Source organism: Nannizzia gypsea, genomic scaffold, assembly GCF_000150975.2.
Source record: "Nannizzia gypsea CBS 118893 supercont1.3 genomic scaffold, whole genome shotgun sequence".
Classification (NCBI taxonomy): Eukaryota; Fungi; Ascomycota; class Eurotiomycetes; order Onygenales; family Arthrodermataceae; genus Nannizzia; species Nannizzia gypsea.
The window spans coordinates 2226309-2244454 of NW_003345199.1; the positions used below are offsets into that span (position 1 = coordinate 2226309).

At 48.5% G+C, this 18146-nt stretch overlaps 11 protein-coding genes across 11 annotated transcripts; 6 read left to right on the forward strand and 5 right to left on the reverse strand.

Annotated features, from left to right (window-relative positions):
* Positions 1–316: 316 nt before the first annotated feature.
* MGYG_04264 (hypothetical protein) lies at positions 317–727 on the reverse strand (the record flags this gene model as incomplete). The annotated part of the gene is made up of 2 exons (XM_003174041.1): positions 317–348; positions 382–727. 2 exons carry the CDS (start codon positions 725–727, stop codon positions 317–319), a joined length of 378 nt encoding a protein of 125 aa, XP_003174089.1.
* Positions 728–2012: 1285 nt separating this feature from the next.
* MGYG_04265 (chitinase 3) lies at positions 2013–2954 on the forward strand (the record flags this gene model as incomplete). The annotated part of the gene is made up of 1 exon (XM_003174042.1): positions 2013–2954. The coding sequence occupies one exon, from the start codon at positions 2013–2015 to the stop codon at positions 2952–2954; it is 942 nt and encodes a 313-aa protein (XP_003174090.1).
* A 375-nt stretch (positions 2955–3329) lies between these two features.
* MGYG_04266 (alkaline phosphatase) lies at positions 3330–5355 on the forward strand (the record flags this gene model as incomplete). Its single annotated transcript, XM_003174043.1, has 2 exons — positions 3330–3407; positions 3469–5355. 2 exons carry the CDS (start codon positions 3330–3332, stop codon positions 5353–5355), a joined length of 1965 nt encoding a protein of 654 aa, XP_003174091.1.
* A 283-nt stretch (positions 5356–5638) lies between these two features.
* MGYG_04267 (signal recognition particle protein) lies at positions 5639–7330 on the reverse strand (the record flags this gene model as incomplete). The annotated part of the gene is made up of 2 exons (XM_003174044.1): positions 5639–7192; positions 7253–7330. 2 exons carry the CDS (start codon positions 7328–7330, stop codon positions 5639–5641), a joined length of 1632 nt encoding a protein of 543 aa, XP_003174092.1.
* A 240-nt stretch (positions 7331–7570) lies between these two features.
* On the forward strand, positions 7571–8419 carry MGYG_04268 (rRNA processing protein RRP15; the record flags this gene model as incomplete). Its single annotated transcript, XM_003174045.1, has 1 exon — positions 7571–8419. The coding sequence occupies one exon, from the start codon at positions 7571–7573 to the stop codon at positions 8417–8419; it is 849 nt and encodes a 282-aa protein (XP_003174093.1).
* Positions 8420–8734: 315 nt separating this feature from the next.
* MGYG_04269 (adrenodoxin) lies at positions 8735–9492 on the reverse strand (the record flags this gene model as incomplete). The annotated part of the gene is made up of 3 exons (XM_003174046.1): positions 8735–8979; positions 9036–9142; positions 9212–9492. The coding sequence occupies 3 exons, from the start codon at positions 9490–9492 to the stop codon at positions 8735–8737; spliced, it is 633 nt and encodes a 210-aa protein (XP_003174094.1).
* A 376-nt stretch (positions 9493–9868) lies between these two features.
* On the forward strand, positions 9869–11556 carry MGYG_04270 (hypothetical protein; the record flags this gene model as incomplete). Its single annotated transcript, XM_003174047.1, has 2 exons — positions 9869–10252; positions 10324–11556. The coding sequence occupies 2 exons, from the start codon at positions 9869–9871 to the stop codon at positions 11554–11556; spliced, it is 1617 nt and encodes a 538-aa protein (XP_003174095.1).
* A 713-nt stretch (positions 11557–12269) lies between these two features.
* On the reverse strand, positions 12270–13700 carry MGYG_04271 (bZIP transcription factor HapX; the record flags this gene model as incomplete). Its single annotated transcript, XM_003174048.1, has 1 exon — positions 12270–13700. The coding sequence occupies one exon, from the start codon at positions 13698–13700 to the stop codon at positions 12270–12272; it is 1431 nt and encodes a 476-aa protein (XP_003174096.1).
* Positions 13701–14507: 807 nt separating this feature from the next.
* Positions 14508–15309, forward strand: MGYG_04272 (hypothetical protein; the record flags this gene model as incomplete). The annotated part of the gene is made up of 2 exons (XM_003174049.1): positions 14508–15048; positions 15107–15309. 2 exons carry the CDS (start codon positions 14508–14510, stop codon positions 15307–15309), a joined length of 744 nt encoding a protein of 247 aa, XP_003174097.1.
* Positions 15310–15692: 383 nt separating this feature from the next.
* On the reverse strand, positions 15693–16552 carry MGYG_04273 (mitochondrial 54S ribosomal protein IMG1; the record flags this gene model as incomplete). The annotated part of the gene is made up of 3 exons (XM_003174050.1): positions 15693–15798; positions 15903–16281; positions 16360–16552. The coding sequence occupies 3 exons, from the start codon at positions 16550–16552 to the stop codon at positions 15693–15695; spliced, it is 678 nt and encodes a 225-aa protein (XP_003174098.1).
* Positions 16553–16821: 269 nt separating this feature from the next.
* Positions 16822–17972, forward strand: MGYG_04274 (hypothetical protein; the record flags this gene model as incomplete). The annotated part of the gene is made up of 2 exons (XM_003174051.1): positions 16822–16927; positions 16984–17972. The coding sequence occupies 2 exons, from the start codon at positions 16822–16824 to the stop codon at positions 17970–17972; spliced, it is 1095 nt and encodes a 364-aa protein (XP_003174099.1).
* Positions 17973–18146: the final 174 nt, after the last annotated feature.

Here is an 18146-nt window from a genome sequence, read left to right on the forward strand (position 1 = left end):
ATGTTGTGATGTTGTTGATCTGACCCGCCTTGGTGGAGCTGGGCCGCAACTCTATCAGCTCACTAGATATGAGGCTCAACCCGTTGGTCCATCGCGGCTGCGAACACAAAATGTATTACTACCAAGGCATGAAAGCAATAACTAGAAAATCATTTACATTTCGATCATAGCAATGCATCAACATAACAGTAAAAACAGGACTCATCCACCCGTTACCATTCCCATAACCCAATTCCCTTCGCCTTAGACTATATCCTCCCTTCGATGGCATTAAATCGTAAAGTGTAACAAAAGGTACACCACACCTATCAGTGGTCTAAACCATGTGTTGGTGGTTAGCTCTATAATCTATGTATGTAGTAGATACTGCAGAGAACTTACGAGTTGAGCAGTAGTATGAACCCAGTTGGGTCAACTGGCCGCAGCCAAATCGGAGACATCTATACCCATGGCTGTCTGACAGGTATTTACTGGAATTGTGTTTGCCGTGTAGCACGCTTGACGATAGGGATGGCGGATAGAGTAGCTTTTTATAGCCGCTGGAGTAGATCCGATTGGAATCGAAGTTTGGTGTTGGAGAGGAAGATCTCAGATACTCTGACGCACTGAATTTTGGGGTAGGGAGGGATTCCGTGTCTGGATCGAGATACGACTTTGAGTCCTCGAATTCCTCCCACAGAAGCCGTTCAGGGTATCTGATCTTGATATTTGATGCGTATGGCGACATCTTGACGGCGGTTGAACAAGTAGGCAATTCTTTTAATGGAAATAGTGTATGAGTGTTTAGTGAGCCACCGCAGGAGTTGACATGAAGAGGAATTGTTTTGAAGAGAAGGAACTGGGAGAATCAGCTCGTCTTATATAGCTTTCGATGGGTTCTCTCGTTCACACCAATATTGTTTTTAGCGCTTTGGGCTCACGGCGCAGCGGTTAAACGCACACTCTGTTAATGCCAGAGTCCATCCCTAGTGACATCGAGAAACGACATTTCCATGCGCAAGATACAGCTAACGGCCTATCACAGGTGCGAGAAGAGGGCAAGGGAGGCCCAGCAGTTTGGTCAGAGTCACAGACTATTCTCCGAATGCGCCCCCAGCGGTAAGCTTGATTGGACGTCGTTTACCCAAACATTCAGCCCCCTTGTCCCTTAGCTACCGAGTTAGCGCCTGGATGAGGCTCTATGAATAGGATCAGAGGTAAATTCCATGCCCAGAGTCGATGTCAATACACCAAAGGTTCATGCACATGGCGCGGCAATTGCATCGGTAGATGGTATGACTGGCCGCTATCTTTATCTAGAGCATGACTAGCAAGGGAGGCTGAAAGCACCATGTGTATAAGAGGCATCGACGTCAATTTGGATGCCTTTTTCATCTGCTCGGATGACTCTTTTGCGCTTGAGGTGGGAATAGGCATCCATGTCCACCGCGGCTGCGTCCAGACTCGGAGTGGTAACTGTGACAGCATTTACGACACAAATATGGCGTAGCAGCCGCATGACCGAGCGAGAGACTCTGTGGCTCAAGGCTTCTTCCTCTGTGACTCTATGTCGGAGCAGCATCTAGATCGCGGCCGCCTCCTTCGCAAGCACAGCCTGCCATGCGCCGGGCGTCTCACCATCCTGTTTTCGCTGCCTAGACTGACGAGATGGGGCTAGGTTAAGTGGGCATTTACCGAGAACCGATGCGCTCATTGTAGAAAATGAACACGATCCTGCTGAGACAGTGACGTAACGCGTTGGTTAGCCGTTGGGGGTGTTGGTGATAGTTGGTAGTAGGCACTTGGTAGTTAGCTGAGCGTACTCCGTAACTAGATAGAGCAAGTCCGCCAGTTAGGGGGGAAACCACCATCCAACCAAAATAAACACCACCTTAGTTCACCAGCCACAACTCCACCCGTTCTGGCATCTAACGACCCAACGGCCGCAGCAACAGACAGACACAGCAGAACAATCGATAAGCGTCACATCAATCTATAGCTGAAGCCTAAGAGGCATCGAGATTTATACCCAGATGCCACCAATCCCAACAGGAGGCCTGGCTCGGCCGCGAGTGATATCCTATTTCCAGACGTATTTTCCGGAGCATGGGACCTACGTCTCTTTGCTCCCGTTGTACACGAGCTCCAGCGGCATAACGCATGTCATTCTGGCTGCGTTCCATATCAACGAGGACGCAGAGAGCATTACGCTAAACGATGACTCTCCGGATGATACCCGCTACGGGCCCCTCTGGGAAGAAGTACGCGTGCTCCAGGGAGCAGGTATCAAAGTGCTGGGGATGCTTGGGGGCGCTGCTAAAGGGAGCTTCCAACGGCTGGACGGGGAGGCTCATACTTTTGAAGAATACTATACTCCCCTCCGTGACATGATCAAAATCCGTGAACTCGATGGCCTTGACCTGGACGTGGAGGAGGAGATGTCTCTCGAAGGGATCATCCGACTCATCGACCGCCTCAAGTCAGACTTCGGCAATCACTTTATTATTACCCTTGCTCCCGTTGCATCGGCTATGGTACGGGGTCTACGGCATCTTTCTGGCTTCGACTACTTTGCTCTGGAGGAACAGAGAGGATCGAAGATATCGTGGTACCACACTCAGTTCTACAATGGCTGGGGAGGGATTTCAGACGTAACCGCTTATGAAACTATCATGTCCAACGGGTGGCCAACTGAGAAGATCGTTGTTGGGGTCCTGACGAACCCTCGGAATGGGACCCAGGGCTATGTTCCCTTGGAGACGCTGAATCTGGTTTTTGCGACGTTGATTCAAAAATATCCTTCGTTCGGTGGCGTGTCTGGGTGGGAGTACTTCAACGCTCTTCCTGGAGGAGAGGAGAAGCCATGGCAATGGGCGGCTATCATGTCCTTCATCTTTGCAATGAAATATCTTTATGACACTGCGGTGGTTGGAGCTTTCCTGATGGCCGTGAATGGTGGACCGCATAGAAACTGATATCCTCCCTCCTTTCCCGACCACTTTAGACAGCCAGAACACCATGTAGATTTTTTGTGTCCACGGGCGACGGAAGAGGGAGAGTGGGAAAAAAAAAGAAGGGGAAAAAAGGAGAAATGTCTTAATGTATGACCCCTGGTGGAGTAGAATCGCATATAATTATATGTTTCAAGTGAAACCAAAGCCGAGCTGTCTCTGTTTACGCCCTGACGTAATAGCTTTCGCCTGCTGCCTACAACACGACCAGCCATATTTCAGCTAAAGACAAACAGCAGCATGAAGAAAAATTCCTGACACAAGGACTCGACTTTCCACCATTAATACTTCCTAGCAGTTCGGTTGAGCCGATAGTCGCTGGTCGATGAGTTTGCAGACATGCAGCGGTATCAGGAAGTGCTTGTAACCGTCTGCTCGACGCTGATCCGGTTCCTGGGATACATCTTCCTTCGCTGGGTACGTCACCTTCACACCACTAGGACCGAGGAGTCGATCCGAAGCTGACACTGAGCTCTAGATTCCTGCCCATCATGCGCCTCCGATTACTGTGTCGGCTTTATGTGTATATCTAAGCTTAATATGGGCGACATCCTCGAGTTCGACGCGCGACCGTCCCTCGCAAAGCGGCCAGAAGAAGCAGCGCACAGCTACATCCACGACCAAACAGTCGGACAGAGATACTCAAAAACATGGAAACGATAGGGAGGTTTCTGTACTACGGTCCCTGCTGACTGGTTTGCCATGTACCAGCTCGAAGCTGGTTACTTGGGCTACCGTGGGCGCCAACGTACTGCTCAACGTCTTCATACTGGATTTCGTCCTCCGAGGGTCCTTTTTATACCCTACGACGCACCTATCGTTCGCCCGGGTGGGATATGTCTCATCGGACAGCGTTAAGATTCTCATCCGAGAACCTGACCCGGAAAATTTGCCATTGACAGTGTATCACCGCGCCAAAATCGACCCTCCACCGGAGACTTGGACAGTGGACGAAACGATACACACCTTAAACGATACGACAGACTATACGTTTCCGGTAGTGATAGACGGGCTTGATTCTGCTACGGTATACGAGTACTTGCTATCTAACAGCTTGTCTGGAGAGTTTACCACGGCCCCAGAACCGGGTTCTAGTGGATCGATGCGGCTTAACTTCTGGACGACCAGTTGTATCAAGGCGAACTTCCCATACAATCCATTGTCCCATCCATTCAGGATTTATGGAATTGAAACGCTTTCCCAAGTGTACTCTAAGCTACCTACCATGGCTCTACCTTCGTTTATGCTCTTCCTAGGAGACTTCATCTACATTGATGTGCCTCACCAATTTGGTACCGCTATCAAGCATTACAGAGACGAATACCAAAAAGTCTACTCGTCTCCAAGCTGGCATATTGGAAAGAACCCAGCCATTAACCTTCCCTGGATTCACATGCTCGATGACCACGAAATCCAGAACGACTGGCACGATGGCAACGTTACTGAACCCTACCCTGCTGCCATTGACCCTTACCATCATTACCATGTTAGCGTAAACCCTCCAAGGGCGAAGTCTCCTCACGCAATCGAACAGAACACAACATATTTCTCCTTCACTCGAGGCCCTGCCTCGTTCTTCATATTGGACTCAAGAACATATCGTTCTCCTCCTGGATTGGATAACTCGACCATGCTTGGATACGCTCAGCTCCAATCTCTACTAGATTACATCTCCTGCCCTGAACCAGTGGGAGTCAAATGGAAGTTAATCAGTAGCAGTGTGCCCTTTACTAAGAACTGGCACATAGGAACTTCCGATACCTGGGGAGGTTACTTGAAGGAACGTCAAGTTCTCCTAGAAGCTATGTGGCGGGCTGAACGTACCCTTGGTACTAGGATCGTCCTCCTCAGCGGCGACAGGCACGAATTCGCAGCTACAAAATTCCCCAATCCCGCTACACAGCCGTCAAACCCTACATCATCTTCCATTTCCAAAGCTGAGGGTCAGGGTATCTATGAATTCTGTGTGGGTCCATTGAGCCAGTTCTACCTTCCCAGCAGTTCATATTACCAGACCGATGATGAAGATGTGACCATTAAGTACGTTCCAAACGGAAACTTCAAGTTTGGGGCTGTGGACGTCGAAATTCTCCCTGATGGAGAGTCTGTCCTTATATATACGCTATACGTGAGCTCTGAGGCTGTATGGCAATACAAGCTTTCAATGCCGTCTGATATCAAGAAGGGGGAGGCAGAGTTCCCCGACGGCGAAGAGGTGTTTGACCGGGTTAACCAACCCAACGAAAATCTGGGTATGGCAATTAAGTCGTTCTGGAGAGGTCTATACTGGCTAAATACACAGGTTAGTAAGCTTGTGGAAGGGGTGAATGGGTTGGTTCTCAAAAAGGAAAAGCTAGACGAGTGAAATTAGCGTTAAAAGTCGTGTATTTATCATACTTGTTATATCAGCTATTTTATCTTTTATCTCATTCCTGTTATGGAGTATGCTCTTTGCTTTAGCTATATACCAACTTTGGTCATTAAACGAAGGTAAAGAAAGATTTGAACACAACGTAATAGCTCGGTGGAGTCATTGTTTTCGGGTTGTCCTGTACTCCCAAACGCCATTTTCTATGGTACCTTACCCTTGAGTCATAAAATGCAGTGAAATAATCAATGTATCATGGTATAAACAAGGGTAGGGGGGATCATCGGCCTCGTCTGCTGCTGCCTCCGCGGCCACCGCCCATTCCACCCATTCCACCCATGCCTCCCATACCTCCCATACCTCCCATGAGACCACTCATCTGGCTCATCATGCTCTGCAAGTCCATACCCCCTAGACCAGGCATTCCACCACCACCTGCGCCGCCTCCTTGGAGCATTTGCATCATTTGCTGCATGTCTCCCATGCCCGGCATATTAGGCATTCCGGCTCCGCCCATAGCGGCCATCCTCTTCTGCATAGCAGCCATCTGTTGTTCCTTGTTGCCGCCCTTTAGCATATTTTGAGCACGTTGCATCTGCTTCTTTTGTCCTCCAACCTTCTTAGCCATGCCGGCCATCATCTTATGTTGAGAAAGAAGGTCTTCAACCTCTCTGACTGTGGTTCCACTTCCACAAGCAAGACGGACAATCCTAGTAGGCTGGTCGACGAAGACCTTGCCATCTCCGTCTAATTCTGGAGCAGTCATGCTGTCGAAGATATAAATCATGCGCCGGAGCTTAAGGGAACCGTCTTCGTCGTCGAGGCCGGATGTTATATTTGATAGACCAGGTATCATACTGGATATTTTTGAAAGGGGCCCCATTTTCATGATTGATGTGATGTTTTCGCGGAAATCCCGTAGAGTAAAGATTCCTTCCGAGATATGCTTATACGTCTCCTTTGCACCAGCAGAGTCCTTTGTTACCGCTTGAACATGCTCTACTAGACTTGCCATATCACCCATTCCCAGCAGTTTTTGGACAAACGGTTGTGGCGCAAATCTCTCCAGGTCAAGCATATGTTCACCGGTTCCCAAGAATATAATAGGCGTCCGAGTTGCAGCGACAGCAGAAATGGCACCACCGCCTGCAGCGTGTCCATCTGTCTTCGTAATGATAATTGCTCCAAAGTCGGCTGCTGACTTGAATGCTGCTGATTGCGTCTCTGCGGCTTGACCAATTGTACTGTCAAGTACCATGATAGTTTGGTCTGGTTTTATAGCTGCTTGAATCTGCGTCATTTCTTCGAACAGGTCTTCCTCCTGCCGATGTCTTCCACTGGTATCAACTATAATGATATCAAATCGTTCCTTCTTGAACTTCGCCACACCTTCTGATGACACCACCACAGGATCTGTCTGTGTCAAGCTACCGTAATATGGAATCTTCGCCTTTGTAGCATTCTGCTTGAGCTGATCAAAGGCACCGGCTCGGAATGTATCCGCACAAACGAGGGCTGCCTTGAATCCCTTGGTCTGATAGTGCCTCGCTAGCTTTGTACATGTGGTTGTCTTTCCGGCACCCTGTAGACCAACCATCATGATAACATTCGGTTTGCCCTTCTTCGGTTTGAAAGGCTCAGCATGTGGATCGACAAGCGCAACCAGTTGATCAAAAACGGCCTTCTGAATTAAACGTTTCTTGTTGACTGCTGGGGGTATGGAGGGGAGCTGAACAGCAGCTTTTATAGATTTGCGCAGCTGCTGAACTAGCCGGACGTTTACATCGGCGGACAGAAGAGCTGCGCATATTTCTTTTATCATGGCATCTAGTGCCTAGGAAAAAGGGGTCAGTATGAAGGAGTAAAGGGAACGGTGGCCGTTGCGTCTTGGTACCTTTTCATCAACTGTATTTGACCTGGTCAAATCGCTAACGGCGGCGTTTATACGTCGCCCCAGGTCTTGGAGAACCATCTTTTATGTTAGTACTCAGTTAACGGCCTTCAAAAGCAAACAGAAGAGCTTCAAGTGATGTTGTCTTCGTCTTGCTTCCTGGTGATGTGTGTGTTTAAGCACAAAAAGGCGATAAGGCATGGGGTTGTTCACGTGACCGGGTTTTTTAATCTTTTATCAGATAACTAAAAAAAATATAGAAAGTTGAAGATATCAAAAAGAAAAAAAAAAGACGAGGAAAGAAACACAGAGCTGAAGAAGATGGCGCCGCCTTCAATAAAGAAGAGAAAGGTAGATGAGGGGATGAGGGGGAAGACATCACGGCCGAAGAAGAAGTTCAGAAAGCAGGAATACTACAATAGCAGTTCTTCAGAGGACGAAGAGGATGGAGGTGTTCCAACCGATTTTGCAGCAGTGAACCTCAACGATTCGGACAGCGACGCTGAAAAGTCGATACATAGCGATATTTCTTTGGAAAACGACGAGCCGGACCTACAATCAGAAGAGCAAGAGGAATTGGCTGCGACGGGGGAGTCAGACGGCGACGACGATGACGACGGAGACTCGGACGCATCTTCAGTTACTTCTTCGCATGCTGGCTCAACTAGCACAACAAGCCGGAAACATGTCTCTAAACGAAATGATCCGACTGCCTTTTCCACCTCCATATCGAAGATTCTATCTACAAAGCTTCCTACATCCGCTCGGGCAGACCCATTGCTCTCACGAAGTAAAGCCGCAGCTCAGACAAGTGCCGATATAGCAAACGAGAGGCTAGAGCATCGCGCGCGGGCGAAACTACGGGCAGAGAAGAAGGAAGAGTTAGACCGTGGCCGTGTGAGGGACGTGCTTGGTGTTGATAGAGGTGAAGCTGGAGAGACTGCGGAATTGGAGAAGAGGCTGCGGAAAGTAGCCCAGAGGGGTGTTGTCAAGCTGTTCAATGCTGTTAGAGCAGCACAGGTACGAGGCGAAGAAATTGCCAGGGAAGAAAGAAAGAAACGCCTGACGGTTGGAATGGATGAGCGGGAGAAGGCCGTCAACGAAGTCAGCAAGCAAGGCTTTTTGGACCTGATAAACGGCCTTGGTTCGAAGCCTATTGAGGAAGCTTGATTTTTATGTTAATTGATATCCGAAAAGAAAAAAGTGTGAGCTGATATAGGAGTTTTGGGGTATATGGGTGTTTCTAACATGATATACACGGGTCATCCTCTCCAAGTAGGGGAGTACTTTTTGCAGGTCTATATGGCTATTGTACAGAATACTAAACATGTTAATTGCACGCATTATGCGCAAGGACTGTGCGATTATATCCAGAGGAAATGTTGAATAGCGGAGTCTAGGCCGCAGAGCTCAAGCAAGGCAAAGTCTACAGCTCATGCATCGAGATTTGGGTATGGCCGGTCTGCTCAAGGGAAACAGTTATCCTCATTTCTTCTCCGCAAAATCGCTAGCCTGCAAGTTTCTAGTCATGCTCGGTAGCGTAACAACTAGGCCGTCTAGTTCCGGAGTCATCTTCACCTGGCATCCCAACCGAGACGTCTCAGTCAAGCCAAATGCCAGGTCCAACATATCATTCTCGTCATCATCAGGCTCCGGCATCTTATCGTACATATCTGGATTCTCCACGATTACATGGCATGTAGAGCAGGCGCATGAACCTCCACAGGCACCTGGCAAAGCCGTTAGCAACTAGCCGAGAGTATGATTAGAGGATCAATTGACAAACCTTCCATTTCAAGGTCATTTGCCTGTGCTATATCAAGTAGATTGTCCCCCTCTGCGACTTCGAAGTCATGTCGATCGCCGTCTTTATCAATGAAAGTGACCTTGATCCTGTTTGATATTAGCAAATCTCCAATTAATACTCAATTTCCTTTGAACTTATTCAATATCAAGACTCACTCTTCACCTGGCTTCGGCTTTGTAATATGTCCATGTAGCAGCTTGGAAGTCGAGGAGAAAGCACGGCTAGCTATGGATGGGCCATTTGAGCGCTGCAGAGTTCTCGACGTCCGTAGGACCGCTCGGAAATGTCGATGTGACCCCACTGGCATAGTAGACAGCAGCCTGCTCTGTCTTGATATGCTCTGCAAATGCGCATACTGCTCCGTCGATAGTCTCTGGCCGGCGCTCCGTGTTAGCGGTTGAAGGGCATGGCGGCATAGTCCTCTGGCTGCGGCCATCTCTGCGTCTCCTTTCTCTCGCGCACTGGCTCCGGTCTAAAGGTGAAGAAAGGAATGGACAGCAAAGCCGGCTGAGGCGCCGAAGATTGACGATGCGCTGGTGGTGAAATGGATAATTCTGGCTGTTCAAGCTGAGGCCTGTAAACGTTTGGTCTTTACAAATATTTTAGCTGAGTTTCTTTTTTTAGGCCGGGCGTCGGAATTATTAAGTTAAGGGCTTGCGATGCTTTCTCTATCTCCGAGACCAACAAGCAAGCAAGACGAAAAAAAACCATCTAGAAACAAACAGCAAACGGCGGACGCGGAAAGGAAAAGGAATCCAACGACGGTTACGACTTTAAACGATCGAAACTCTGGCGTTGCCCACAGATAGGCAATGAATTCGACAGCGGAGGGCCCCAACCCGCTGAGGCCGTACTATGTGCCACCTCCCATAGGATTGCCCGATAGCCAGGCCGCATCCAAGGTCGTTTCGAGTGCGGCAGCAGAGAATATAACGAGCTTTGGTACCTCTGCGCGGGATATATTGTCTGATTTTGATTATTCAGATTACCTAGGAGACTCCTCGCCGTCGGTGGCAGAGTCTGTCAAACAGCTGTTTGAGAACGCAGCGCGCGGGTACTCGAAAGTTTTGATATCACAGCCATTCGAAGTCGCAAAGACGATACTGCAAGTGTACGTTGCTGAAGATGGTGCCGCCGAAGTGGCAGAGGAAATGAGAAGGCTGGAAAGACACCGGGTGGAGCATTACGAAGAAGAGGTGAGAATCATACCTAGATACATAGGACATATGGACTGCTTCTTGAGCACTGCTAACTCGCGGCATCACAGAATGTGTTCGGTTCCGACGATGAGAATAACTACTTCGCGTCTAATGCGCCCACAAATATACCGTCTTTTTCTAAGAGCTACCAGAAAGCGCCTCAACGTATAACTGAACGGGGTGGCTACATACCGCAGAGTGCCCAGCCAAAATACATGCTGAAGGTCAAGGACTCGTCCTCTATGCTAGATGTGCTATCTCAGCTCTGGACAACTAGTGGACCGACGTCGATATGGAAAGCTTCAAACACTACATTTATATACTCGATACTCTTGCCCACCCTGAACACCTTCGTTCGGAGTTTACTATCAGCCATCTTAGGGTACCCGGAAGATTCGTTTTCCTCCTTCCCGGCTAGTGATATCATTACATCGACTTCCCCAGGCACAGCTTTGATACTATCCTGCCTCTCATCCGCACTGTCAGCAATAATACTATCGCCGATTGACACCGCGCGAACCTATTTGATTCTCACACCCCATGGCCACGGCCCCCGATCTCTACTCCATTCAATTAGGCTTCTTCCATCTCCGAGCTACATGATTTCTCCTCATCTTCTCCCTATCACCATTCTCACATCGACACTACCAAATCTAATTTCTACCAGTGCTCCCCTCTTTCTAAAGTCATATCTATCCCTTGACCCAGTGCTAAACCCATTCTCATGGAGTCTCTTCAGCCTTATGGCCCAAGGTGTTGAGTTAACCGTGCGAGTACCCCTGGAGACTGTTCTCAGACGAGCACAGATATCAACCTTCACTTCTCCTGCTCTCCGCCAACCGGGCGTCACATACTCAACCACAGCCATGCAGTCACCTACCTCTGAGAGCTCCTCTACGCAAGCAGCAACAACTTCAAATCCAAATACACCCTTGCCTATTATCGTTCCACATCCTCAAAGCTATAGGGGAATTATAGGAACAATGTGGAATATTATCTATGAAGAAGGCACAAACCCAACACCCACTGAGCTAGATACGGTAGAGCAAATGCTTGGCCGTACTCCCGAGGTAGGCAGACAGGCCACCCGGCGAATACAGAAACGTCGAAAAGGCCAAGGAATCCAAGGACTTTACAGAAGCTGGAGGCTTGAGATGTGGGGTATAGTCGGAGTATGGGGATCTGGCTTTTTGGGAGCTCTGATGAGCGGCGTAGAGGATGATATTGCCCCGGATTCCATGGGCAGGATGTCCCTTGGATCAACCGGAAGTTATGTAGGGACTGAGAAAGGTGCCTTTTAAACCGTCCTAACAATACCTCTGGCTTTCCACCTGAAGTTACCTTTATCTCCAACCTACTTTCATTCGTCTTGAAAAATATCCCTGGCTTTGTTTGACTGCTTTGTTATAATATCCCCTAAGCTTCTACTAGACCAACCATCCCCTCTTAAATGTACTATACGTTATAGGCATTCGGCCATAGATACGTAATATCAAAACAATAAGTGATTAAGAGAATCAATTAAATCAGATTTTTGGCCACCCAGTTGATCATTAACATCTAAGGGAAAAATGCACCACCTCTATTAGCCCAGAATTTCACCGGTGTCAAGGGTATTCCCTACCGATGAGGGATTCGGCGCGTATCCTAAGGATGCATGAAAAGGTAAGGCGAGACTGGGTGCTAGTAATACAAACGGGGGATAGAAAACCAAACCAAAGCAATAACTGAGAAAGGTGAGATGAAAGTAACTCAATTATAGAGCAAAAAAATTGACTCCGTAACGCCGTTCCCTATTGATCCCCATAACTTCATCCAAGCCATTGTGTATGTACGTGCTAGGAGAATAGGAGTAGGGATACCTACCGGATACCTCTAGGTATAAAGGTTCATCTAGAACGTAGTAAAAAGTGAAGCGAACAAGGAAATAATTTTCAGTAAGCAGTAACGGTCGTGCAAAGCATAGGGAAATGGCAGAGAGTAAAGAAACAAAAGGAATAGCCCTGGAATTCGTTCACTTGGAATCGGCAAATCTTCGATCGAAATATCGCAAGACTCCCATGACACTGGCAGCCTCAACTTCCAAAGCAGGTCGGTTAGTGAGGTTTTGGTCTCGTCGCCGGTCAGGATTAAGGTTTTGGGGATTAGGAAGGGTGTGCAGTTGGGGTATCCAATTGCTTAATTCACTTGATGCAGAAGCGAATTTCGGATGTAGAGATAGGGTAGTAAAAGTATCAGCACAGCTGAGCGTAATAGGAGGCGATGATGTAGGTTGCTTAGACGAGTCTGTGCCGGGCGATCGGCTTTTGCAGCATCCATCCTTCCCACCACCTCCTCCACAGCACCCACCTTCCTGACGGGAAGATGCACGGGAGGCAGCAAGGCTCTTACAGAAAACTGAGCTTCGAGGATCTGCAAGACATTGAGCACAAGTTCCAGGCCCATTGGCACAGGGATTGCTCTTGTTGCTGGACACTAGCGTAGCTGACTTTGAAAGGACGTCTCCTTCGGAGGGAGGCGGTGTGAATTGCGATATATTCTGGATAGATGGTAGTTTGTTCAATTGTGAGGGCTGATTACTTCTGTCACTTGGTGTTTCCTCTGCCATTTCGGCACAGATGCACGGTGAACCATCCTGGCAAAAACCACATGGATCTAACAGTATAGGTGCGGCAGCATGGCTTCCCGGCCTTGAATGTCTTCTAAGGGAGAAAGAATTGGTAAAATCGGTCTCTAGGTCTTCGGGTTCTGTTTTGATTTCGGGGTTTGATCGGTGACGCTTTTGGGTAGCTCCTTGGGAAGGTGACCTGCCCCGTTTGGAATGAGGATCATCTGTCTGCATCTGAGTGATGTTGGCAATATTGAACGCATCGTCAATACACTGGCATCGCGTGAAGGAACACCGTTCGCACCCACCGATGACAGAGTGGCCATTGTTCGTCGTTCTCCCTGAGTTGTTTGCCCTCTCAAGCTGTTTGATGGCGTCCTCCTTAGCAACCTTTTCGGTCATGAGCTCATCCTCTAGAGTTTTGCATCGGTTCTTCCACCATAGTAATTGGCTCTTATACTCCTCTATTTGCTGCTGTTGTTTCTGGATGGTCTCCTTCAACGCAGCTTCATCTCGCTCGTTTTCCTCTTCGATTTTTTTGATCTGTTCTTCGAGTTCTCCCACTCTCGCAGCTCTTCGCTCTCGAAAGGCCCTCTGGGCTGCCCGATTTTGAGCTTTACGTTTTGTAGGAGGCGTATCCGTGGCAGGCTTACGGCCTGGCTTGGGGCGTGGAGGAATGATCCATTCCTTTGAGGTAATCGAGCACTGGGCGACTGGTGCCGGTGATGGGGCAGCAGCTAGAGGTTTCACGGAAAGCGACCGTTGATGCGAGGCCGTTGCAGGAGCAATTGATAGTGGCACAGGGCCTGGCGTGGGCGTTCCAGAAGAAGTCGACATGGTCAAGCTGTATCGCTCTCATCTGGCCTGAGGCTGGCCTATCGGGATATATCGGGTTGAAGTCGTATTCAGGCCAACGAAAGTGTAACGCGAGAACCGGAGGGAGCTGTGCCAGCTATCAATTGGCCTCTGTGATAGCTACGGTGCGTGGTGGTGGGAGTCGGAGGCCGTGAAATTGGCAGCAAAGATGGGTTGTCGTCGCTGGTTTTTTTCAATAACTCGGGGGGGGCAACTCGGATGATCTGATTAGATTATCGTGCGATGAGCATGTGACGTGCTAGCCGGTCTCACGTGATGGAACTATTTTATCAGATCGCCAAGACTTGTTATCTTTCGCCGTTTGATATACAAAATTAAAATAAATAAAAGGAAAAGAAAAAACCGAAAAAAAGAAAAATGATAGCAACGTTTGAGCTTGATATGACTAACTGCACGTTTCGGCGAAGCTTCTGACAGTTGTGGATGCAGTTTCCTGGCCCGGCTATTTTCTTGGGGCATCTTCAGGCGGGACATTGCAACTCCTCGTATTCTCCGTACGCCCTTTCAGCTGTGCACCGATAGGAGGTATATCACAAACAGTCACCTCGGTAACGGATCCCCGAGTCCGGCACTTTCACGGGTAGATCATCGGCCGTTGCTTGGTCGTTCTCACCGAATAAATGAATGGAATTATCTATAAATTGGGGGAGTGACTCACAGTTGACGTATAATTAAGTAGGAAGAGCTAACAATCACAGGTATATAACCATTGTTTCTTCTCTATAACTTATTCCCATATCTCAATTTCTTTTCATAAGATAAACAAGTATGGCTTCTCCAAGTCCTGTGGTTTCAAGCGCCAATGTTGCCGCGCTCCTCAAGCGGCTCCACGGGGAGTCTAACGCCCAGGAGTCATCGTTCTCTATCATTTCATTCTGGTTCCGCAAGAAGATAACGGCCATGATCTTCGGTAACCGCAGATGGAATTCCGCTGATGACGACTTCATGCGGGACAAGTATATCTGCTTAGAGGCCGACAAGAGCGAGTTTGTTTACCTTCTGGCGAGGTCTATTGGCGCTCTAAACATCGTGGAAGCGGGTACGAGCTTCGGCGTTTCGACAATCTACCTTGCTCTTGCGGCTGGGCAGAATGCCGCTGCCAAAGCGTCTGGGTCCATAACACCAGGCCAAGGTGCCCAAGTGTTTGCGACTGAAAATGAACCCACCAAGGCAAAAAAGGCGAAGGAGCATTGGAAGGAGGCCGGGGAGGAGGTGGAGCCCTGGATTACCTTGCTGGAAGGCGACCTTCGGGAAACTCTGCCGGAACAGATGAAGAAGGTCGATCAAATTGACATGCTCCTGTTGGATAGTATGTTGCAGCTCTCTGTTGCTCCTTGTTACGACGTTATACTAACACAATGGCATAGTCTGGACTCCTATGGCTCTCCCGGCACTCAAAGCGGTCCAACCAAAGCTCCGCACAGGCGCTCTCATTATTGCCGACAACACCGTTATGGCTCGAATTGACTACAAGGACCTACTTGATTACGTTAACGACCCGAAGAATGGCTTCAAGCACATGACGACTCCGTTCAAGGGTGGCTTGGAGGTCATCGTTTACCTTCCTTAAGTCACCTGCTATGGCTGATGATCATTGTCTATCGGCAACATGGTAGATTTGAGCTCTCGTTGATTATTTTACATATGTTACTTCCAGATACCTCTCACTTAATCTTAATAATACCAACGTGGAGTGTTTAGTGGAAGAGTGTTTGCAGTTCTCGCATTAATCCCTTGGAGCTGTCCCAGTCATGAAAGATAAAAAATATAGTACAGGTCTAATAGACAACATGCTACTCCAAGATGTCAAAATCGGATTGGGGTTGTACAAGATGTACAATGATATACAAAGCAGAAACGTGGATGCGACTGGTGGGCAACACCCTTGCTAACGTGCTGCTGAGGAGGACCGGGTATATTAGAGTTCAAAGGCGTGAAATAGATATAACGCCTCTACCTCTTGCGAGACCTCTGATCACCTCCTCCAGCCAAGATACGCTTCGTTCGGAGATAGTTGCGTACAATGTTTTCCACGCTTCCCATATCATGGGAGGGGTTTCTACAATCGGCATAATATTAGCAATGAACACTAGCATGAGTAGAAAACACATCTCCATATGTCCTCTATGATTTATTACGATCGAAGCCAGAGGGTGGTCATACCTCATATACGTCAATTTCGCGCGTCTCTTCCTCTTCTCGGTGCGCTGGACAACCTCCACACCAGCAACATTAGGGCTGTATGCCTTAACCCACATCTCACAGCTGATTCTGGTCAACTTGTTTCGTAGTAAAAATGCGGTGTCAACTCCTCTCTGGCGAATGTTCAGACACACTCCGGCGAAGGGGTCGCCGTTCTTAAACGTAACCCGCAGAATGTCGCCAACTTTAGCGCCCTGGCGGTTCTTCGGGTCAAAAAGCGCTTTTCTCTCGCCAGTAGGATCGAGTACAGCTAATTGTTCAGATGTAAATGCGGCAATAGGGTCTTTGCATGTGTCGTATGGGAAAGCTGGAGGAGGATAGACCTTGAGCTCCTTGGTGCCTGTACGTTTCAAGCCATGTCAGTGACCGGTAATTCCAGCAAACCACAATGACCAGGAGATATATAGCTAGAACATACCCTTTCCAGGCCGGCAGAACTTGGGAATCTGTGATATAAATTGCTCCGGGATCGTGGAAGGGAACGCGATCTTCTCTTTCCGGGGCGAATGGACGGTATGGAGGAATTGACGGCGAGGCGCCTGCTGTCTCAACTCCTTGAATGCATTGGCACAGCAGCCGGCCGGCCGCAGCGCTGACTTCACAGAGGCCATAGTTGCGAGTCTTCTTCCTCGTGTTAAGTTGTTCTGATCTCTCTTCTTCTTCTCGTTCAAGTTTGAATAGAAAATTGAAACCATCAAAAAGTGGTCCGTGCCAAGCCAAGACTTGACTTTTTTCGATCTTCGACTTTTGGATGAAGCAAGACAGCAAAAAACACACGATCAACTACTGAGCACCAAGCTGAGGATTCATATTGCACTTTATACCCGTCAGTTCGAAGTTATACCTCTATTGGACCGTTTGGTTTTGTCAGATCAATCCAATGGCGCACCCACGGCTGGGGAGGGCTTTTGTGCTCGGGTGCACCTCCCAGAGTACATCTTTAGGTCGATACAGGGCCTTCTCAAGCTCCGCAAGTCTCTGTAAAGGTATACTCTAGATGGCCCCTAACAATCTGATATCTCTGATAATAACATATGTACAGCTCTCGTACCAAAATTTGCTCCAACCTCTTCCCCCGAGCTCGACGGCTTGTTCCAGAAATTCCGAGATAACCTCTTTATTCCAGCATGGCTCCCATATGAGGACAAAAGAGCTATGTATAAGAAGTCGAAGTCACAGGAGCTACTCAACCATCCCATAGTCGTCAACGTTGGCTCTGAAGATGCGGTCGATAACTACACACTGCGACCAATGCACATTGCAGACGCCCCCAGTAACAGCGAAGTCGCCAAAGTCATCAGGCTGTTAACAACAGAGGAGGACTGGAAGAGTCTCATTCCATTTCTAAGCGGACTTCATGCTTCAAAACGAGATCTCACCCCACATACGGCCGAGATGCTTATACGGAGAGCCGGCGAGCTTGGAATGGAAGCACACGTTTTGCAAGCTGTAGCGCAGGCGCGTCGAACAGGCCTGTTCATGCGCAATGCTGATTTCACTCGAGCGCTTCTATATGCTATACGACTGAAGGCAGAAAAGGCTGGCTTTAAGGGACCTGATGTTCACCTTGCCCTTGGACAGGCAAAGGAGCTAGTCAGGCTACTGAATTCCCCAGAACACACGCACCCTGTTGCGGAAAAGGATCCAAAGAGACTTCCTAGTGTTATTGGAATGCTGCTCGAGTTGAAAGCTGCTTACGCCATGGACGCGTTCAAAGGCCGCGACGAGGACCAGGGGGTTCGATCATATGCGAATAAACTTATCAGCACGTGGCCATTGGAGAAGTTTACTGTGCCATCTGAATGGCCAACGGCCAACTGGAGACTACGTACCTATGTGCCTCTGTGGCACGGAATTGATCTGGCTTTGCGGGTTGAAGAAATCAAGGCTCAACCGGATCTTCGACAAGGTCTCCAAGCTCGAAGGGACGAATTGGCTAAGGCCATTGAAAGTTGCCTCCAGACTGTTGACAAACACCGCCAGGAGGTTACCCACACTGTATCCTGGACGAAGTCACTACTGCATAAATAGGGAGTTTCTAGCCGCATCTAGAAGATGTATGTATTCAATAACGGCGTTTTGATTATGTTGGTCTTCAGTGCCAAATTATTTACTACATGTATAATAGAAAGCCTTTTATATCTGTTGCCCAACCCACTTCATGTATGAATTATATTTTTTGTCCTTTCCCTTTTGGATAAGCTC